This window comes from Anastrepha obliqua, chromosome 2 (assembly GCF_027943255.1).
Source record: "Anastrepha obliqua isolate idAnaObli1 chromosome 2, idAnaObli1_1.0, whole genome shotgun sequence".
Taxonomy (NCBI): Eukaryota; Metazoa; Arthropoda; class Insecta; order Diptera; family Tephritidae; genus Anastrepha; species Anastrepha obliqua.
In genome coordinates, this window is record NC_072893.1 from 43106125 (window position 1) to 43130460 (window position 24336).

The 24336-nt window shown below is 36.5% G+C and overlaps 1 protein-coding gene across 4 annotated transcripts in view; it reads left to right on the forward strand.

The window, feature by feature from the left end:
- The window catches only part of LOC129238524 (riboflavin transporter RibJ), a 78098-nt gene extending 75167 nt beyond the window's left edge, over positions 1-2931 (forward strand). For all 4 annotated transcript variants that reach the window (XM_054873573.1, XM_054873576.1, XM_054873574.1 and 1 more), the window contains 3 exons: positions 1283-1613; positions 1689-1889; positions 1966-2931. In XM_054873573.1, coding sequence (XP_054729548.1) covers positions 1283-1613; positions 1689-1889; positions 1966-2135 — 702 coding nt within the window. In that variant the 3' untranslated portion in view covers positions 2136-2931. The remainder of the gene's footprint in view (positions 1-1282; positions 1614-1688; positions 1890-1965) is intronic.
- Positions 2932-24336: the final 21405 nt, after the last annotated feature.

Consider the following 24336-nt stretch of genomic DNA (forward strand, 5'->3'; position numbering starts at 1 on the left):
AAAACCTCTAAGCATATTGCGCTGTAAAAAAATTATATGAAGCATGGTTTATTTAAGAGCCCACATAATTATATATATTTATATAATCATATATATTTTATAATAAAAAATGCTTAAATGGCAATGTAATGGGATTAAAAACTAGGTATCCAAAAAGTATCCAAAAGTGGACTTGTTTTTTTTAAGTTACTTCATATGAGATTAGAAAACCAGGTCTCCAATAAAGTCTCCAAAAGTGGAGAGTTTCATTATAAATCATCTACACATTTTGTGCTGTAAAAAAGTATATGGAGCAAGGTTTTTTAAAAGCCCAGATAATTATAATATAAAATATAATAAAAAAGTTTTCTAAATGGCAATGTAATGGGATTAAAAAACCAGGTATCTATAAAGTATACAAAAGTGGAGAATTCTGTAATAAATAAAATATGCGAATAGACCGCACAATACTTGTTCTTTTTACATTTATATCAAATGAGATTAGAAAACTTAGTCTCCAATAAAGTCTCCAAAATTTTAGAGTTTGATAATAAAACCTCTAAGCATATTGCGCTGTAAAAAAATTATATGAAAAACAATTTCTTTAAAAGCCCACTCATTATTATATAAAATATAAAAAAAATTGCTCTAAATTGCATGTATTTTTCCACCTTATAAAATATGGGTTATTAGTTAGTTTATTCTGCAAATAGTTTAGACGGCAAGGCGGCCGAATGGGTTGGTGCGGTACTACCCTTCTGGAATGCCCAGTTTTTTCTCATAGCAGTCGCCCCTCAGCAGGCATTGGCAAACCTCTGAGCATATTTTTGCCATCCAAAAGTTCCTCATAAAAAACCATTCGCCATCCGGAGTCGCCTTAAAACTGTAAGCATCCCCATTACTCAGTTCAAAACCCATATAATACATATTTGAAATAAAAACTGTGTCAATGCATTCATTCGTTCATACGAAAAAAAAAATTCTATTGAAAAAAGAAATATGATAAGTAAATATTATATTATAATCATAAAAATTGATTTACCATGATGTCTCAAAAAGTGGAAATTTTAATAATACTGTAAAGTCATAAAACATTTTGACTTTCAAAAACTCTAACGCAAAAACCGTATAATTCGTACTCCAAATAAAGATTTTAGCCTTATTAACATTCATAAAAAAACAGCCCCGAAAGGTATAATTTTTTGAAAAAAATAAGCAACTAATGCTCTCTTTCACTTTTTAGCACACACAATTTTTACTTGTCAGACAAATTTACTCTTACTCACGAATTTCACTCTTCTAGGAAGTAATAAGATGTTGTGGCTGTGTGACCTGCTCCAAGGAGACCCACGACACCTTTGTCGAAATGATGAACTTCTCGCTGCTAAAAGATGTGGTCTTCATTGTGTTTGCGCTCTCGAACTTCTTCACCAGCATCGGTTTCAACGTGCCATACATTTACATAGTCTCACAAGCTGAAACACTAAATCTCGGCAGTAAGGAGTCCAGCTACCTGATTGCCATTATAGGTGTGGCCAATACAATTGGCAGAATAGTGCTGGGCTACGTGTCCGACAAACCATGGGTAAATCGATTGTGGGTGTACAATGTCTGTTTGACTCTGTGCGGCATTGGTTAGTATAAATCGTCAAATACATAGCTGCTTAAAAACAAAAATTACTGTTTAACTTTTCTTTTTTTCAATTTAGCTACCGCCATGGCGCCGTTCTGTACAACTTTCTACACGCTCGGCGCTTATTGCGCAGCCTTCGGATTCACCATCGGCGCCTATGTCGGCTTGACTTCAGTGATACTGGTCGACCTGCTTGGCTTAGAGAAATTAACAAATGCTTTTGGTCTTTTGCTACTCTTCCAAGGCATCGCTTCATTTATTGGACCTCCAATTGGCGGTAAGCAATTTATTTTATTAAAAAAAATAAAAATTACTTCATTAAAAGTCATTTTCTTCATCTCTTTGCATCGTAGGCTGGCTGTATGATGTCACCAATTCGTATGGTCCCGCTTTCTTCATGGCTGGCATCACGATCGCTATCAGCGGTATTATACTTTTCGTCATTCCACCCATTCAACGGCATCTCGACGCCAAGGCCAAACAGCAACAACAAGCGAACGCGCAGGCGCTATCGCTAAGTTAGTATGGCCTTGCGCTTTTAGCAGAAAGTGTTAGTGGTGGTGAATCGAGTAGCGAGTCGCCATTGTGCGCTACGTCGCCCAACATGACTTTGATACAATTTTGTATTGAGCGCTTTTATTTTCAAACTATTTTTTGTTTGCTTATAATTTTGTATGTTCTTCGTAAACAATTTCTTAGACTTTTGTATCATTTAGAATATACGCACGTATGTATGTATACCATTTAAGTAGTTGTGTATGAGAAAGAAGTGACCTTTGCGGCGCATCACAAAAATAGGGAAACACTTTTGCCTTTATGAATACATACTCGTATGTAAACCTATACACATACATACGTATGCAGATATGTATATGGCTGTAATATTTATGTAGCTAAATACATATTTAAACAAAAAACTTCAAATTTACTCTAGTTGCTAGCGTAGGAAATGAGAGCGAACAGAATTTAGTTATATTTATATGAATGTTATAGTTGCTATTGAGTATGAAAAATGCGAAAATGACATGTGAATCTAACAAAGAAGAATTTAATAAGTACTAAATTACTGTTAGGCTAAAATCCAAAAACAAAATATTCTATTAAAAACTCAAAATTTGTTCAACACTTCAAGTCTTGCCTACGCATTAAGTACTTCAATAATCAATCGCTCAGGTCTGCCATAGCGCACATATCGTATCGTATGCTCAAACTGTATGCACGACAACTGATAACGGTATTCACGATAGTCTGTAAAGTAAGAATTGCTAATGAACGGAAAAGTGGTAAATAATTCATGGTGTGAAAAAATGGTATGAAAATTTTAAGGCCAATTATTCAACTGGCACAAACAGAGTTTATCTCGCACTGAAAACTTAGCATTAGGGGGGCCTCTTATCAGTGGCTTCAAAAAAAGGTATTTTTTTTCATTTTTTTTTTCGAGGCGAAAAAAGTGACACACAGAAATAATCTTTTGCATTTATTTCAAAGAATGATTGAAGAGTAATAAACAATTTTTAACATAAATAAAAAAACAAAATGGTGGACATATGAGGGATCTCGCACAGCTTCTCGTTGCGCGCTAGTAAAACGGCGTGTAAGATTGCTGCCGTAGTTTTCACTTGAAACACAAAAGAAAAATATAGTCTTATTCAGAGGCTTTCCCGCATATATTAGACTACCCTTGTATAAAAATATGAAAAAACAACACACAATTAATTATTGAAAAAAAGTGCTTTTTTCGCTATTTTTTTCAAAAAAGGTGTTAAATAGCATTAAAAAATGCATTTTTTTTTATCTTGTTAGTTAATTAGTTGCGCATTTTAATAATCTTTATATAGATTATCGGTTTGAAATGATAACTTTAGTCTTTTTTTTTTAATCCTACACGCCAATTTCCAAAAACATGGTTTTTAGAAAACGTGTTTCAAAGTTTTCAGAAGGTAGACAGATACTCATACGCGGGACGGTACAGAGGCCTGTAACTCCGACATCACTTTGAATTCCGCTATAGAATTTTGACGGCATATTCACCTATAATGTATCTATCGATTGCAGTAAAAAAAATCGATTTTTTGAAGCCGACTGATAAGAGGCTCCCCTTAAATGAAATTTTCCTATGCTAGTTTATGTGTGGTCCAATTTTAAACAGAGTTTAAGCCTGCAAAATTGCGCATTCAAAGTAAGTTTAACTAGAAAGCATATTTGAAAAACTGCTCCTAGATAAAAGTGCTCTGAATTTGATTTTATTGGAAATTAAACCTAATTTTAGTGCTCAAGCTTAGTTGTAGTAAATTTTTAATCCAACTGCAAAGTTGGGCGTCTAAATTCAATTTACTTGGATAATAGTGTTATAAAGGGTGATCAATTTAGAGGTATCGGACTTTAAATTGAAATGGAACAAAGCAAATTCAAATGGATGGGGCAATCTTTATTATTTTTGTGTAGAACCATTCGTAGTCCAGGAGCTAGAGGTCATTTTGGCCTCATCATTTCATGCTGACTGATTTTAATACTGAAGGCAGACGCCATCCAATGTATGACGAAACCATTCGTCAGCTGGTCCAGTAGCGGTGGGTACGTGCGTGGGATGCTGCGAAACGTGTCGAAAGAAATGTTTAACAATTCATTTAATACCGGCTGAAAATTTTTATTGTGTATTGTTAACATTTAGTAGAATAAAAAAAACATAGTCAGCTGCGCCGTAGAGGGGGAAAAATACGTCAGCTGAACGCATTCTTGCTTCGGCTGACGGTCTTCCCACCGCTATAAACGCGGTTATATTTTCATGTGTCCAAAATTATGTAAAAAAATTTCAAGCGGCACAAAGTAGTTTTACTTTAAAATTTTTTTTACAAGTTCACCTGTTTAGCTGGCGTGTTCTCCTCCCTCTACCGCGTAGGTGACTTTTTGTTTTTATTCTACTAATTTTCAACTACATGAAACAAAATTCAGCCGGTATAAAATGAGTTGGTAGAAATTTTTTTTTGACACGTTTCGTACCGCCCCCAAAATCACACCCACCGCGGATACGCCAGCTAAAGTTCACTTTCGTTATTCATGAAAGCTAAGTCACAAGTATAGTCAAGAATTTAACGGTATAAAAACGCAGTCCAAAAGCGACGCCTGGCTCCCGGACTATCGTGACATTTATTTTTTAAAGATAACCTCTTTTAAACATTGGCCGCAACTGCGCCATAATTCGGTCATCCGTAAACAACCAATCTTGATTGAATCGCTGGAGCGCTTTGGTCGGTATCGCGTGAATAACTTTACTAATGTTGGCTTCCAGTCAAAGCGGGTTTGTCACAATCGAAGCTGGTTTATCCACAGAGCATTTAGACTTTACATACCCCCGCAAATAATAGTCCAAAGGGGTGATATCATACAATCTTGGTGGCCAAGACGAGCGATACATTTTTCACCGAAACGATGCCGCAGTAAATCTATTGCTTCACGGGCTGTATGGCAAGTAGCGCCGGCGCCATCTTGTGGGAAGACCCAAATGTTATGCAGATCATGGACTTCAATTTCCGTTCATTCGGCATCAAAAAGTCGTATAACATGGCGCGATAGCGTTCACCATTCACTGTTACATAGACCTCAGCCTCGGCTTTGAAGAAATATGGGTCCATGATTCTTCCAGCCCATAGGCCGCACCAAACAGTTGTTTTCAATAGCTGTTTCTGAATGGCTTCGTGTTGCTCTTCGGCCCAAATAAGGCAATTTCGCTTATGAGTCTCATCGCCATAAGTTAACTTGAGCGCGCGAGGAACACTTTTCACAGAGCGTCGCGTCGATTTTCGTAATCCACTTTTACGATTTGTAAACGTTACGCCTCTTTGCATGATGAAATGTCAATGAATACTGAAAAAAATTATGTATTTAGTTTGACAGTAGTTACGCGTAATGGATAAGGTACCTCCAACCGGATCACTCTTTACTTGCACCGGGTAAACTGGCTGTTAAAGTTATTCCCAAATACTTCTCTAAGCCCTTCAAACTTTACAGAATTTCACGAACATCTTGAGCATAAAAATAATCTAGCATACATATCTATATCTTCTATATAGTCACTTAAATATAAATATAATTATAAAACTAAAGTAAAAAATATAAATAACTAGTTTTTAGCGAATTTTGTGACAATTTCTCTTTAAAAATTATGATGAGTCTTTTATTTAAGCAAATTTTTGTATATACATATGCATATTAGGCTGGATCGATTCCCTTACAATAGTTAGCAACACCAAACACTGTTTGAAATTTAATATATATGAAAAATATCTCGACAAAAAACAAAACAAATTTTTTCTGATCACCCTAAAAACCACCCGAATGAATTTTTTGTTATCTCTCCCGGACATTTCTATGGTAAAGGGATCTACGATTGCACCATTAGCTTCGAAGATGTTATTCATATTTCATTTAACACCTAGGTAAACTTATTTAACCAGAGGAGGAAATAAAACTAAATAAAATTGAACAAATATTAGTTTGGAGAAAAAGAAAAAAAGAAAGAAAAGTAAAGAAAGAGAATTAGTTTTACGTAAATTTTTTCCTAAATGGCTTAAAACTGTTTTTTGGCCGATTTTTAGCTGCTGGGCAATACTACGACTACTAACATGCCAGTCAGCTTTGATTATTTCTGTGACTTTATCGGCATTTCGATATTATCGACATTTTCTTCAACATCAAAATGCCTGAACGGAATGGACAAAACCAAAATTGCACACAATTAGCTCACAGCTGTTACAATATCGGCACCATAAACACCATTCACAATTTTCTGCCCGGCTTGCATTTTTGCCTTTATCAAAGAAAAACTGTAAAATGTATCGAAGTTTCTCTTTGTTGACTTCCATTTCTAGACCCTGTAACTAACAACTGAAAGGAACAAACAAGAAACAACAAGCCTAAACTTTAAATTGTTTGATCGAAGGATTTTTCTTTTGCACCAAACTAATATTTACTTTTAAATTTATTGAGAAAGTCGGGCTCAGAGAATTACTTTGAATCCATGAAGCGAGCACAATAGATTTTTCAGTTCGTAATTCCCCCACACGAATAATAATACTAATAATAAAATTCAAACCGCCGTAGCCGAATGGGTAGGTGCGAATCTCCAAACCAACAAACACCAAAATGAAGAAAAAGTTGTTTCTAATAGCAGTCGCCCCTCGGCAGACAATAGCAAAACTCCCAGGGTATTTCTGCCTTGAAAAAGCTCATCATAAAAAACAATTCGCCGTTCGGAGTCGGCTTACAGCTGTAGGTCTCTGAATTTGTGAAACAACATCAAAATGCACGCCACAAATCGGAGGTGGAGCTCGGCCAAACACCCAAAAAAGGTGAAAGCGCCAATTATAAAGGGTTTTTCAATAAGGGCGGGTAGATGTTGAAATGGAATAAAATGGCGTTTGCTGTGTGGCACGTAGCGCCGTCCTGCTGGAACCACATGTCGTCTAGGTCCATATGGTTCAATATGGGCTTAAGAAATTGGAAGGGCCACCACGTCTACCGAAAAATGGGGGCAATGCGCGCAACGTTTGCGTTAATGAACACTCATTTTGATAATAAAGTTTTATCAATTGAACGGACTGTTCAATCGTATAACTTTCCATGATGATTTGGCATAAACAACTGAATAATAAACAAAAGATTTGACAGATGTCACCGAAACAAAATGGCTGCCATAGGGCGCCAAAATCGACCCGCGCCAATTGAAAACCCCTTTAAATATTCACTCGTTGAGCCTTATATTCAGAGTTTTAAAGCCCTAAGTATTTTTTCAAAATTTTACATCGAGGGAACAGTTAAGAAGTCATTAAAATTCGTGTACAAAAATTGCTCAATTAAGTTTGTAAATAAACAAATTATAATTTCATTTATAAGTTTAACGCTTTGAAAGCCAACGGGCTTTTTTGGTAAAATCTCCAAAAAAAAAATTAATTTAGATTTTATTTAATAGGATTTTTAAGAATATAAATATTTTTATTTATTTCGATGCATTTTCGCGCAAAATAAAGAGATAAAAGTAGTCATATACATAGTGTCAGTCACCGATGACTGACGAAGCTGAACTAATGAAATATAATGTAATAAAAAAAACATAAATGCTAATAATAATAAAAGTATGATAAATTATAAATAATATACAATAATAAAATATAAATATTGGGTTGGCAACTAAGTAATTGCTGATTTCACTCATATATGGCTTCAGTTGAATTTTTAGCTTTGCAGACGTAGTACAAATGTAAAACACATTTTGTTTTTTGATAGTTGGCAACCCAGCTGTCAATCAGCAAAAAAAGTTGTTTGATCGGTTGCGTAGTTTTCGTTTTGCGTTCGTTGAAAAGTGGCAAATCAAAAGGAACATTTTCGTCATATTTTGCTTTTTTTATTTCCGCAAAGAGAAACCCGCATCGCAAGCTCATAAAAAGTTATGTGCCGCTTATGGTGACGAAGCCTTAAAAGAATGGCAGTGTCAAAATTAGTTTGCCAAATTTCCTTCTGGTGAATTTTCACTCTAATATGAAAATCGCTCTGGTCGTCCAGTTAAAGTTGATGACGCCCTAATCAAAGCAATAATCGATTCGGATCGTCACAGTACAACACGTGAGATTGCAGAGAAGCTTGCATTGAAAATCACTTAAAATAACTTGGCTATGTTCTAAAACTCCATACATGGGTTCCTCACGAACTGAAAGAAACGCATTTAACGCAACGCATTAACAGCTGCGTTTCCTAAAGAAACGTAATGAAATGGAGCAGGCCAGGTGAACCAACTCAAACAACACCAAAAGCTGATATTCATCAAAAGAAGGTTTTGTTATCAGTTTGGTGGGATTACAAAGGCTTGTCTACTTTGAACTCTTACCACCCAACCGAACAATCAATTCTGATGTCTACATTGAGCAACTAACGAAATTAAACAATGCAGTTGAAGAAAAGCGGCCCGAATTAATAAATCGAACAAGTATTATATTCCATCATGACAATGCAAGGCCACACACATCTTTGGCCACTCGGCAAAAATTATTGGAGCTCGGTTGGGATGTTTTGTCAAACCTACCATATAGGTCTAAATTTGCACCATCCGAATGCTTTTTGTTTCGATCTTAACAAAACTCCTTGAATGGTAAAAATGTCAATAATGATGATGACGTCAAATCGTACCTGATTCAGTTTTTTGCTAATAAAAACCAGAAGTTTTATGAACGTAGGATTATGTTGCTGTCTGCAAGATGGCAAAAGGTTAAAGTTATTATTAAAGTTATTTAGTTTCATGAAAAAATTGTTTTTGATTTTCTGAAAAAAATCCACAATGACTTAGTTGCCAACCCAATAAATAAATAATAATAAATATAAAAAATATTAGAAAATATAAATAAATAACTAATAGAAAATATGAATGGTATAATACTAAAATATTCATTTCGCCGTTCTTAGGGTGGTTCAAAAAAATATGTTCTTCTATTTCGAAATACACAATACAATCTAACACTAAAACTTTCAAGCCGTCCTTTTTTCGACCCGTCCTACTGCGCATTGTGCAAAGATTCTTTTCCTACAGGAATAAATAATTCTTAATTTCCGCTTTTGTTTACGTGTAAATTTTATATAAACGGTGGTTAAGTTTCAAAGGCCGGTGTTGATTTTAAATAAAATACATTTTTTTTAGGAAATTATTGTCTTTTCTCCTTATTATGACAATACTGGTATGGCGCAATTACGTATGGAATAAAATATCGGCCAAATGGCGGTCGCGGCCTCGGCGGCACACCTCCATCCGATGGTCCAAATTTTCGATGACGCTGATGCATAATTGAGGTCCTATGCCGTTAATGTGCCGAACTATCTCCTCCTTTAGCTCTTGAAGCGTCTTTTCTTTCAAATAATCTCAAAGAAAGAAGTCCAACGGTGTCAAATCACATGATCTTGGCGGCCAATTGACATCGCAGCGACGTGAGATTATTCGGCCATCAAATTCTTCGCGCAAAAGAGCTATTGTTTCGTTAGCTGTGTGACAAGTGGCACTGTCCTGTTGAAACCACATATCGTCCACATCCATATCTTCCAATTTGGGCCATAAAAAGTTCGTTATCATCGCACGATAGCGAACACTATTCACAGTAACTGTGAGGCCTGACCGGCCTCATTTTGACAAAAATACAGGCCAATGATGCCGCCGGCCCATAAACTGCACCAAACAGTTACTCTTTGTGGGTGCATTGGTTTTTCGGCAATCACTCTTGGATTATCATTCGCCCAAATGCGGCAATTCTGCTTATTGACGAATCCACTGAGTTGAAAATGTGCCTCATCACTGAAGATGATTTTCTTCGAACTCCCGTTTTCATAATAAGCCTGAATAAGTTTAATGCGTTGTTTGATTGTGTACCTTTACATGGTTCAATTGAATTAGTCTGAAATTGAAAAATGTCAAATTAAATGCATAAAAAGCTTGACGTTTAACTGTGGTTCAGATTCAACATCGACCCTTGAAATTTAACCACCCTTTACTTATATAATTTTTTTTCCTTGTTCGCTCCACTCGGGAGCATAGGGCCTCGACAAGACTCAGTTTTGCGTTGGTTTCGTTAATCTATTTTGCTTTCTGGCAGGGTAGGTGATTAGCCTGCCGCTAATATGCGTATATATAATAACTTAAGAATAATAATTATAATATTAGGAATAATATGACTCAGAAGATTACACGTAAATCAAGCCACACATTCATATTCTATATAATTTACGTAATTAACCAAATATACTCAACAGTAGTTAAAATACATTTACATAAATAAAAAAAATTAAATAAATGCAATTTTATTCAAAGAAATAATTTACATTTAATTTTATTATAAAATCATTGCTGTATGGAAGAGTTGGGCAAGTGGGCGCATAAAATCAATTTTTTGCAAATTTACTAAAGAGCCGGCTGCGGACGACCCATATTCAGCCGGTGTATGCGAATTATTGAAAAATTTTTCCACTGACATTTTCCAACCATTTCATTCACCACTTCGGTGTTCATAAATTTAATTTTTCTACATTGATTGACAGCATCAACCATGAAATTGTGTGCACTTAAATATATGTACATACGAAAGCCGAAATACAAACCCAAATCACCAATTCGGTTTCAGGAAGAAACACAGTACCATCAAACAAGACCATAGACTCATAAACAGCGTACACAAGGCATTTGAGCATAAAAAATATTGCACAGCGATTTTCTCGATATATCTGAAGTCTTTGTACGCGTTTAGCGAATTAAAGTAGAAGACACTCTACCAATAAACAATTACATATTTATTAAGTCTTACCTCGAAAATCGAAGGCGAAGAACAGTCTGAGCTCAGCTGGTGTGCCCCAAGACAGTATTATGAACCCCATCCTATACTTGATGTACACATGCGATCTGGCAGCTTCTGTAGAAACAATAGTCGGAACGTTCGCGAGTGACACTGGCCCCCAGTGAACGGAATGACTTGAAGTCACCTACGCCGTCCGGGTCTGATTTTTCGAAAGTGTCATATTCAGCGGCATTTTTATAATAACAAATATTGTGTTTAAATATAAACAATTTTTTTTGTATGCTTAATAGATGTAGTAATAAACACGAAAAGTTGAAATTTCTTCTTTTTTTTACTTTTGAATGGCAAAATAATCCTGAACATAAGTGAAATTTTCGTGATCTAGACCACCGGGTCCCCTTAAGGGGGTGGTAGGGTTTAGCGCTAAAAAAAAACACTTTTTTTTTTAATTTTTTACAGAAATATGACTTAAGATACTTTAATAAAATCAGTTGCATGTTATTGTACATCTTTTCAATAAGTTTAAAAAAAAAAAACTAATAATAAAATATTGACAAATAAGCCCATGACAGAGTTTTTTTGGAGATATGTTTTTCGAGAGGTGCTCTGCGGTGCCAATCGCCATTCGTCGTAGAATCATCTGAAACTAAAAAAGTCGAATTTTTCAGTTAAAGTATGACGTAATGCTCCCCCCCACATTAATAAATTTTTTTTTTTTATTTTTGTATTATAGTTTTGGTGGCAAAAAAACGTAAAACGAGCATTTTTGGCGAAAAATTTCGCCTTATTTGTAAGTGAAAAACAACCTTAAAAAAAAAAAATAAAAAAAAAACAGTGTGGGGGGAGGTATTTTTGATTTAGAAAACGTGTGCCAAATTTGAAAAGAATCGGTTGAATAGTTTCGGAGTTGTGATTGGCACCGACTTTTAAGAAGTCGTTTCGGGAAAAACGCGTTTGAAAAAATGACTGAAAAATTATCTATGCTCCGCATTCGAGGTAGAGTGCCTACAAAGGCTATAACTTTGGGAGTTCTGCTCCGATCCACTTAAAATTTTGACACAACATTCTTGAAATGATTTACTATAAGATGAGTGAAGAAAAAAAATTTCGATTTTGTGACCCTACCCCCCCCTTAAGTAAGAACTTTGCTTTTTAACCTCTCCCGCCTGAAAGTATGCTAAATAATTTGATTGCGTAGTAAGACGGTCAAAAGACAAACGTGACAGCTTTTCACCACATGTCGCTCAAACTGTTGTGTAATTGCATTGCTTTTCAAAGTATTGCCCATAAAATACGCAAAATATATGACTTCACATGTCGACGCTTGGCGAAAGAAGAGGCTTATGGTAAAAAAAGTATCCCAACTTGTATTTGGGAGCAGTGACCTAAGCATGTCCCTTGTGGGCGAAACAGCTATACAAAAAGGCGCTTGTTTGAAATAATTTTTGTATGGAAAAAATGACGTTTGCAAAAAAAAATTCACAAAAATCAATAAAAATTTCAACCGCTTCAAAACTGCATTCCGCTTTACTGGAATCGAATGTGTTATAAAACGGCATACTCACAATTAGTTTCAAAATTCTAAATAAAAAGTTTGAGATTTTGATGTAAATTTGTGGAATTTTTTAAAACTCGGATAAGGTTTTGGTTCTAAAATGGACTGTGCTTCTATAAAAATCAATTTAAATTTCATAAATAAAATTAATTGTCCAAACTTCACAATTATTTTGAGCACAGGTGTACATAGTGTAGTACTCAAAGAGTTTTAGGCTATTAATAAATCCTAAAACTGCTATAGGATTAATTCCTCCGCTTCCCAGGTAATTTAGTCAGGTGCGGTGTTTGCACTTTTTTTCGCTAAAGTGTCCGCAATTCCATTCCCTTCGTCCCCCTCGTGTCCTGGTACCCACATCAGAGTAACACAGTTTATTGATGCTTGAGCATCGAGAATTTTAAAACATTCCCAGGTCAGCCTAGAGTGGAATGAGAAGCTATCTAGCGTTTTTAGACCTGATTGACTGTCAGAGAAAATGTTGATGTTGGGATCACACTTACCTCTACGATGACATGAATACCCCCGCCTGAAAAATGGATCCACTTTGGACCCATCAGCAAATCACACTGGTGCGCCTGGAAGTCTTAGTGCTGCTCTAGCTGCCGACCCTTTGGCTACAAGGTGGAGTGGAAGAAGTTCAGGGACCATTACCAAAGCCGTCGTGGAGTAAGTTCGTATTGCTCGCGTTACGCTCGGACAGGCATAACAGTTTAAAGAGAATTCGTAAAAAAGCGACCTCTGTGTCGACTTCCTTGCGAATTCCTATGGAAAAGCCATTTTGGCAACATAATCGTATTCTCTACGGAAAATATGTCCCATCCAATTCGATTTTCGTCTTTTTATTTCGGAATTAATAGGGAACCTTTGATAAGCAGAAGAAGGTCCATATTGGAGATTGACACGGCATATAATTGAGGCATTTGTTGACAAACGTTTGACGACGTCGACTTATGTAGTCAAACACAAGCCAGGTCTCACAACCATACCGGGGAACCTATTTTACGCCGGTATTGATGATTTTAACTTTTATTTTTAGTGACAGGCTGCAAGATCGCCACAGAACTTATCTGCGAGTAACGGACGTTCACATTCTTATAATCTCTTCAATTTTGCTCCGATCGACGTGAACTCGAAATAACATTCATGAGATATTATGAATGCATACCCCACTTCAGAGTTTAAAGCTATAGCAAGGCTTTCTAAAGATGTTATTGAAATGCTCTTTTGCTTCTCCTCCCGAGAATCCGATTTCATTCTTTTATATATGTATATATAAAAAAAAAAAAAAATAATTGGCGCGTACACTTCTGTTAGGTGTTTGGCCGAGCTCCTCCTCCTATTTGTGGTGTGCGTCTTGGTGTTGTTCCACAAATGGAGGGACCTACAGTTTCAAGCCGACTCCGAACGGCAGATATTTTTATGAGGAGCTTTTTCATGGCAGAAATACACTCGGAGGTTTGCCATTGCCTGCCGAGGGGCGACCGCTATTAGAAAAATGTTTTTATTAATTTTGCTTTCACCGAGATTCGGACCAACGACCTCTCAGTGAATTCCGAATGGTGATCACGCACCAACCCATTCGGCTACGGCGGCCGCCGAAGCTGCTCCTCCTATTTGTGGTGTGCGTCTTGGTGTTGTTCCACAAATGGAGGGACCTACAGCTTCAAGCCGGCTCCGAACGGCAGATATTTTTTACGGCGGGCTTTTTCATGTCCGGCATTCAAAACGTCAACAACTTCACCTACCTGGAAAAAGTGATTTCTACGGACGGAGGTACAGAGGACGACATACAAAGCAGAACTGCAGCTGAACAAGATGTGGAAGTCTACATCGATTTCCACACATACAAAGCTGCGTATTTTCAACCCAAATGTAAAATCAGTCCTTTTGTGTGGCTGTGAGGCTGCAAATAAGCTGCAAGTTTTTGTCAACAAATGTTTAAGACGTTTACTGCGGATTTGGTGGCCCAGAACAATCAACAGTAGATAGCTTTGGGCGAATTGTAAGCAATTACACCTCCAGATGAAATAAATAAAGGAAGTGGAGGCTGTACTCTTCGAAAGGATCCCACAGAAATATGCAGGCAAGAACTCCAAAAGGCGTTAGAAAAAAGAACGCCCTTGGTGCACTTGGAAGAGAATTCTCCGAAAAGAACTTAGGGAAAATCTTTCAAAGAAGTTTTTGTAGAGGCCCTGTGTTGATCAGGGAGGGCAGGAATTAAAAGATTATTATTAAATAAAAGTACTAGAAAATACAAGAACACTCAAAACGGTAAGATAAATTACAATTAATAATAGTAAAGAAACTGAGGTGATGTGGAGCATTCACAATCAGCGATCTAACACGACGTTAGCTAGAGGAATTGTAATTTCATATCAGCCCTCATTTAGTTAAGTTGCCAATGGTTAAAGGGATATTAACCAGACTTACAGAAAAGTGATCTAAGTGTCACTATCAATATAGTTTTTTTCGTTTCCTCAAATGATAGTGAAGATTACAGTTTTCCGTATACCATCCCCTGTTAGTTCACAAATCGTCTCCATCTATTAGGAGCTAATTTGATGGTAATATAAAACGAAGAATAAAATCCTTGCCTGTCTCTTTCCTGCCCTTTCTATTTAGTATCGTATGAGTTCCTTGTCTTTATTATGGTTTTGGTAGGCCCACAAAGCGGGTCAGGCACATTGCACCTTAGCATAGCATCTTAGTTCGCTAGGCGGTCTGCATATTTCATGGCTTCCATATTCTGGTACCCAGAGAATTGGGAACAATGAAGTATTATTTGTCGAGCTCGAATGTTATTATGTGATACTGCTGAGAACATAAGGCTGCCGGGCTTTCTACCCCAATACAGATCCACGTCGAGATAAGCATTTTCTGCCAAATATTTCTTTGCTAGGGATCCCCGCTGAAAAATTTGTGGAATAGCCATCCATTAGTATTCGCCTTTTGAAGATTGGCGCAAAGACACCCGCACTGGTCTTACTATCCGCTAGGTGCGAACCATCTCTTTACCATTTTCGAGTCAGTTTTAATATGCATATGGAATATGTGCCTCTCAAAGCGAGCGATCTAAATAGTTTTGTTGAAATTTCTGAGAATTTTTTATTGCATCACTCACACTGGACTCACAGTGAAATTTCCGACTTTGGTCAGAAATATTGAAATTCCTGAAAGGATGATATCAACATAATCGGCCTTGACAACGGCGCTGTTACTTCTGCCTTTTCCAAGCTGGATAAAGAAGCACAGCGAATGGGCCTGGTGGTGACAGAGGACAAAACGAAGTACCTCCTGTCATCAAACAAACAGTCGGCGCACTCGCGTATCGGCACGCTCTCCACTGTTATGATTTCGAGGTTGTAGATTCTCCGGAAGATTTGTCGACCTTTGCACGTTGGCAACGCCGAGTATCGTAGGCGATGGAACAATAAGCTGTATGAGGTTCACGACGGTAAAGACATAGCGCAGCGAATAAAGGCCCAGCGGGTACATTGGCTGTGTTATTTCTTTCGAATGGCCCCAAAGGCTCCGGTCCAAAAAGTATTCGATGCGGTGCCAGCTGGTGGTAGCAGATGAAGAGGAAGGCCTCCTTTAAGTTGGAAAGATCAGATGGATAAGGACTTGGCTTCACTTAGTGTGTCCAACTGACGCCGGTTAGCACGAAAAATAAACGACTGGCGCGCTTTGTTAAGCTCGGCCAAAATCGCGTAAGCGATTACCGCGCTAATCAAGAAGAAGAAGAGGTACCGCAAACTGATTTTTCGCTCTCCAATCCGGCAATTTTCCTTGTAAACAAGGCACTTAACCAGAAATGAGCCTAATCTCACAAGCAGATTTTCTTCCCGAACGCAGCACATGGAGCACTTTGCGAACAGTGCACTAATTTTGTTTAACAATTATATCAATTTCAAAGCGTTATTGAATCGTGTGGTATTCCATGGTTGAGGGATAAAACTAAAAAACATTTTTGTTAAGTTTGATAGTCGAGATGGCCGCCATATACTGCAGAAGTTCGGGTGCGCGTATTGAAAATCTCTTTATTTATTTTGTATTAAATTTTTTGTATGTCATCATGAATGAATCCACATCGCATCTCCCATATGATAGCTGCCATATAATAGTCCCATAATTGATAGCTGGTTATATCTTACTTACCTGTCATCGGTACTTGAAAAATTGTACACTGGGTTGTTTCACAAGGTGAACCAAACGCCAACTATGCCAGTATGCAGTTGTGTCTTCCTCGTTGGAATAATGCAATTTGTATTTATTTATTTATTATTTGTACATTTTAATTATATACTTAAAATTGAAAAGTGTTGTGATGCTTTTCGCCGTCTGCTCTATATATCTCGTTTAGATTCTCTAGCTACAACGCGCCACAATTTCTTTGATTACAATCAGAGCTACATTAATCATTTGCATACAAAATTTGGCAACTATGAAAGATGGAAGTACATGCACATATACCTATTAACAACAACAACAACATACATACATACACACTCGTATATGCATTTAGAAGAGCCAGAAGACCATTGAGCGATTCCATGCCAAGGGATCCTGAGATTTTGGGCGTGTCGTAAATTTTTTTGAAAATTAGTTTATTTGTAGGTTTGGGAAACGGAGTACTGTAACTTATTTCAGTAATTTGAAATTAATATATTACAAATTTTTGCTGAACATTTTTTTTAATTTAATAATTTTAGGATTTATTCAAAGTTGAAAATTTTGATATTGAATTTTTTAAAATGAAATATCTTCAGCAATGATCAGATACTTAAACATTTGTTTGCCGTTTTTGAAAAACACCCTCCTCAGATTGGTTTCTTTAGTAGTTGAGACTATCGATAAGCGATGAAATTTTTAAATATTATATTAAAAGAAAAATATTTCCCCCCTAAATTGTTTTGAAAAAGTCGGATAAAATATACCTTAAATATTTTTTTTTTTTAATTTAAAAACAATTTTTTAATATTTTTTGTTTTAATTAAAAAAAATTATTTTTTTTTTTATGTAGACTTTTTTAGAGGGAAATATCTTCTTCAATGATCAGACACTTGAATGTTTTTAGGATAAGATTGAACTTAAAAATTTTTTTTTTAATTTTTGAGTATAAATAATTTAAAAAAAATTTATTTAGGAAAACTGCTGTATTTTTTTTGTTTTTTTATTTTTTTGAAAAATTTTTTTTTTGTCATTTTTAAAAACACCCTCCTTAAATTTTTTTCTTTAGTGGCTGAGACTATGCTCAGTAAATCCCTGAAATAAAAATTTTTAAAAATAAAAAATTAAATGTTTTTCCCCTAAAATGTTTAACAAAAAAAATAACATGTTTTGAATAAGTAGCCTTAAGGAGTTACATGGGTTTCGTGGGTTAAAAAAATTGATTTGATTTGTTTTCTTATTAATTTCTACAATTCTTATTAATTTCTACAACATCTCAGGGATATTACCCTAAATTTTCGAGTCATTTTTGATGATCCTGTCAGGAGTTATGCTGACAACGCGGAAATAGGTATCTTCGGCAAAGATCAAGCACTTAACATTTTTTAGGAAAAATATACCTTTAAAAAATTTTTTTTTAAATTTCTGAGTATAAAATATACCGTTAAAAAAATTATTTTTTAGAAAAATGTTGTATTAGTTTTTTTTTGTTAAAATTTGTTTGTAAAATTTGTTTGACATTTTTAAAAAACACCCTCTTCAAATGTTTTTGTTACGTAGTCTAACTATTCTCAGTAATCCCTGAGAGTTTCAAAAATAAAAAAAATAAAAAAAATTTGCTAAAAATGTTTAAGAAAGAAAATACAAAGAGTGAGAAATATATCTTAAGGGGGGGGTAACGTTAATTCACGGAAAAAAAGGCACATTTTTATGATTTTTTTTTTTTGATGACACAGTTAAAATTTATTCGTCAAATCTTTTACTACATAAAACTATAGCATTTGAAGTATATTTTGTGAAATTTTCATCCAAAAATATTTAAAAATACGGCAATGGCAGAAATTATTCGGACGCATCTCAAAAAAAAGTAGTTTTGCGGTGCCCCTCATAACTAGGTGTTAAATCATTTGAAATCAAAAAACCAAAGTTATTTCGTTAGATAATCGTTTTCTCCGGGTAACGCCGAGAGGGTTTTTTGAAATTAAAAATTTTTCGATTTTTGGGAACACGTTAAAGTCAAAAACACGATTTTCGCGTAAAAAATCGGTGAATTAGTTACCGTAAAAACAAAAGTATCAACAAATTCGAAAAAAACCCTTCGGCGTTACCTTGTAAAACATCTACAGAAAAAGTGTTCAAAATTTCAAAAGGATCGGTGTAGTAGTTTGAAAGTTATGAGGGGCACCGACTTTGAAAACGTAAGTTATGGGAACAACGCTTTAAAGTACAAATGGCGCGCGGTTGAGCCAGGTAGGTAGCAACACTTACATGGCTGTATCTTTGTAAGTTTTGCTCCGATTCATCTAAAATTTTCACAGAATATTCTTGAAAGGTTCTTCATTTAAAAAACCAAATAAAAAAAAAATGCACAAAAAAAAATTTAAAAACGTTACCCCCCCCCCCCCCCGCCCCCCCCCCCTTAAGAAAACTTTGTTTTGAAAAATTTTTTTTGTTTGAAAAAAAAAAATGTTGCTAAAAATGTTTAAGAAAGAAAATACAAAGAGTGAGAAATATATCTTAAGAAAACTTTGTTTTGAAAAATTTTTTTTGTTTGAAAAAAAAAAAAGTTCCTCATATTTGAAATGAATTGAATTTTTTTCTTTAGTAGGAAAGGAAAGTTTTAAAAATGAAAAAAAAAAAACAAAATATGTTTACGCAAAAAATATTTCATAAACAAGTTTAATTTTTTATATTTTATGCTAAAATAAAAAAAAAATGTGTGCTGAAAGAACAATTTACTTTTTATAATACAGAAACCTGCAAATAAACCAATTTTCAGGGAAATTTCCAACAAATTCAAAAATACTTGGATCACTTGATATGGAATCGCTCATTTTTAAAATAGTAAGGCATTGAAATCGATTTTTTAAAAACGAAGTAGAAAACACATTTTCAACCCCCAACGAAGCATGTGTGTCCTCCAATGTAGCTATTGGAATATAGAGAATACTCGCACTGCAGCTTAAATGTATTTTTTGTATTGGCTCTTAAAAAAAGGTCACTTAACTCTGGGTGATCCTCAAATGTAAGGCCATCAGGCAGATGTGTACTTCATCAAGTGCATCAAGCTCAGAAGGTTTCTCTTTTCAGGACGTTTGAGTACACAAATTATAAAATGGGTACAGCTACTTATTCTGTCTTCTTCTAGTCCTCAATCATCCGTGGGATTTTTTGTTGGCGAAAATAGTGTGAGGGAAACAGCATCGTCAGCCTATTCTCCTCCATTCTAGTGGTGGAACTTGTCCACCTTATAAACTGCACACAACCTACTTTCACCTCTGGAGCTCATCTGCCGCCATTTTCATATGAACAAAGACCCTGATGTAGTACCTGTAAACCCTTAGTATCTTTCCTAACATAAACTTCAAAGAAAACGAAACCATACGTCTCCAACTACCGTTTTCGTCCTCTGGGGTAAAGCTAGTCTCATAGCTGCGTTTAGCAGCACGGTCACAGGGATCATGCACCTCTCTCTTCACCTACAACTTAGACTACTATAAGCGCACACAGCTACCCGCTACTCCCGCAGACTTCAATGTCATTCAGCACACGCTACATCCATAAGCGCTTCTAGGATTATTTACACCTCAGAGTTACTCCCTACAGTTGCTTATGTTACACATTTTCTGGCATGTCTTCAGCCTCCTACATAATCCACAGCCCGTTTCTTCAGTAAGTTTCATCTCAACAACCGGTAAATGTTTTTAGATTCTACAAGGAGAAGTCGCTAGAGCAATAACAATAATTATACAATATTTGTTTTTTTTTTTTGGAAATTTTGTTGGATTAAATGTCAAAATCAATTAAAGCAACAAAGGAAACCTCGCTTTGACATTCAAACTACGAAATCGGAAGAAGAAATAAATAAATAAGCAGCGCTAGTAACAACAACTCAGATACGTTTCAAGAAGAAGCCAAACCTCTTGAATTACCTTTTCCAATGGGCAGTGCGCCAATGAGACTTCTTCCGTCGACTTAGTAAGTAAGCTAAGATCGTTAGATCTGCAGGCAATATATAATGCACGCAGTGCGGCAATAAGGCTGAACACTCTAAATAAGTGGTCAAACACGGATTATGGTCACGGTAAAATCCTGGCTGGCCCTTTGGGGCTTCCCGGACTGGTGGACTATGCACTCCCGCCTATACTTGACGTTACATGGTTTACGACCCTCCTACCCTCAAGGGAAGAGTAGGAATGGGACTATGTGAGACAGGGCGAGTTCATCCATGTATACACAGATGGCTCGAACCTCGAGGACAGGGTGGGCGGAGATGTATATTCCGAACATCTGGGGATCTCCTTCAGTTTTCGGCTCCCCGACTACTGTAGTGTCTTTCAGGCTGAACTGATGACAATAATAAAAGCCGCGACACTGATACAGTGTGATGCGATATCCGGAAATGATATCTACATTTTCACTGATAGCCAAGCGGCGATAAATTCCCTCACAAAACAGTCGACAACCTTCAAGGTAGCCATGAAATGCCGCACATCTCTTAACGAGATGGCTGAGTCATTTCACCTAAAGGTAGCATGGGTTCCTGGCCATCGCGACATTGAGGGTAACTGTAGAGCCAATGAACTAGCGAGACTCGGCACTAAATTGTCTGATGAGTACATAGATAATGACACAGGTGATACCCTTGCAAACATGTAAGCTACTCATCCTTGAAGAAATTGTAAAGAAAGCAAACGAAAGATAGCGCACTGAAGCCACCTGAAAAATCGCCCGTCAACTGGGGCCGACTCTAAACGCACAGAATTTCTGCTAAGCCAAAATAAACACAGTCTTAGCACATTGATCTCAGTCATAACGAGGCACTGCCTAATAGGTAGACACGCCCAAAGGATGGGTGTGCAAACACATGACTTCTGTAGAAGTTGTCTAGATGAGGACGAGGAAGAGACAATCTCGCACCTACTGTGCCACTGTCCTGCTCTATCCAGATGCAGGTTTACTATTCTAGGTGAACAATTTTTTGATGAGTTGGAAGGTCTCAGTTCTACAGAAATCAGAGATATTTAAAAATTTTTGAAAAGCACACACTGGTTTTAGGATAAGGACAAGCTCCCCACGCGGCATCAAAATGATCTATGAGCCTGAGTTTGTCCCACAGGACAACCGCTTCAACCTAACCTAACCTAGTAAGTAAGCAGTCCTCGTATTCCTTTGGATATTTCACAGAAAAGCCGTTATTTGTGCGCACGTTTTTGCGACATCGCCAGCTCCTTCGCTGCCTTCAAACGTTTCCTAACTCGGAACCCATTACAGCGTTGCTTTGGGAACTCTTTAATATAAAAGAGTTTTGTAAACGTCTAAAGATCTCTTTGTTGAATTACTCGATACTGTGCTCTCTATTGGTGGCCTAGGAACGAAGAGCCTTCCACCTCTTCCACGCAAAAAATGCTTCAACCAGTGGTCCGAAATTACGCTCCATTTTAAGAGAAATGTCTACGAAATATTTTGGGAGTCACGCAAAATGGCTTAGGCGGCTAGAGTGCTAATTAAAATGAAGAATATTTCCCACTGGGTATACTGAAAGCCTTAACGCAAGCACAACCCACATACCATTTGTCATTGCATTGTGAACCGCATGCACATACATACACATACATATGTACCTATAAGCAAATGCATTCCTTGCATGTGCAAGTGAAAATGTGGGCCTCTGATGCCTTTTTGCAATTTTGCATTGTTATGTTTACGATTATCTTCAAAAATCTTTGCGCCCATTTAAATGGGTACTCAACGCGAACAAACATTGTTGCAGAATGTCGAGTCCTAAATGCCTGTTGACAGATTTATTAAGCGTTGCAGTAGCAAGTAACACTACCCACTTGGCATTATACCAAATGCCTTAGGTTTCATGTGTTGGTCTAGAAATTTTTTCATTTAGAAAAATGTGAAATATTCTATGCAATTAGTGCAAATAGTACAAGTAAATAAACCTTCAATCGCAGGGATTTCACGATGTTTACTCTTTCTCTACTTTTTATGAAATTTCATTTTATTTTTGAATACCTAGAAAACCAATTATTATTATGAAACTTCTTCCTTTAAGAAAAATTCACATCACTGTTTTTAATTAAGTTTTCTTACATGACTTCTTCGATTAGATTAGATTTGGGGGGGGGGGGGGGGGGGGGGGTTGGACAAGTCCAAGCACTCAGCCAGTAGACCATTGTACTACACCCGGATATATTTCAGTAGAAACAATAGAGATAGGAATGATAAAAGGTAGATGGTAAAAACGGATAAATTAGTTTGAGGTCACTCTTCCACAAATCTCGTGGATTCATTGATGAATTTTAAGAGATCCCGAAGAGGATCCATACTCCGTGTATCGCAACCCAATATCCTAAGTCTGATTCTGGAAAATGCAGGACAGCTACAGAGAAAATACTCTGCAGTGTCGTCATTCTCAAGACAGGATTGGCATATCGGGCTGTCTATGACGCCCATGGTAGCCATATGCTGACCACAGTCGTTGTACCCTGTGATTACACCCACCAGTACTCTCAGGTCCTTTCTGCTGAGTTTTAGGAGAAAGGTTGCTGTTTTCCTGTTTAATTCTTTAACAAATCACTTGGCTACTCTGCACGAGTTCAACTCAGACCAACGACCTCTGTGGGTAGACCTCATCAATCCATAGTTGAATCGATGCGGAATTGACACCTAGAAAGGGTTCAGGGCCTAGTGGCATACTTGCAGAGCCTTTATTTGCCAATTTATCCACTTCTTACAAGTCTTGCGAGCAAGATTCGATGTAGCCAATTTTCAATTACTATTTTGCATATGGAGAGACCTACAGTTTTAAGCCGCCTCCGAAAGCCAGACGGTTTTTATGAGAAGCTTTTTCATGAATATTTCAGAAATACCCTAGAAGGTTTGCATTGCCTGCCAAGGGGCGACAGCTATTAGAAAAAAACGTTTTTCATCATTTGGTGTTTCATGCCCGAGATTTCGAATCCGGGCATCAATGAATGTTATTCACGCACCAACTATTCGACTAGGGCGGCCACCATACTATCCGATAATGAAATGAGACAAATTAGGGTGGGCTATGAAATATTCAGTTATTAGACTCGATGAAAAATCGGCGTTCATAGATTGAGTAGGATAAAGGGTCTAGGGAGTAGGATGTAGGCTGTTGAGTATCGAGGGTATAGCAGCCACTTTCTTTTTGATACGAACCGAAGACCGTTGCTATTGTCTACTAGGCAATCAGTCGAATGAACTTTTTGCGCAGACTTGCATGCATTAAGCCTGGTGGGTGCTACATGTCAGCCTAAACTTTCAACAAACGACTTATTTCGACAATAGAGACTTGACCTTGGAAAGATTGCAGCAATTCCAAACTGCGTTCAAGTGCAAGGCGAGTACATCATTTTCCACCGCAGTTGTATTATAATCGCTGATAGTTTAATTTCAACTGAATTGAAATTTAGCCTACGCATAAAAAATAAATTTTTATTGAAATTTATACACTAAATTTTTCGAGGTGAAGTGATATTCACCTTTTGATCTTGTTTTTGTTTTTTCTTATTAGCTTCTCTTACATATAAGTATAACAAGCTAACTTGTTTTGTTGTAGTGTAGGGACTTATTGACTAGTTTAAATAAGTTTTTGGATACTAAATCAAACATTTTTTCCCCATAAATCCAGTTCCAAA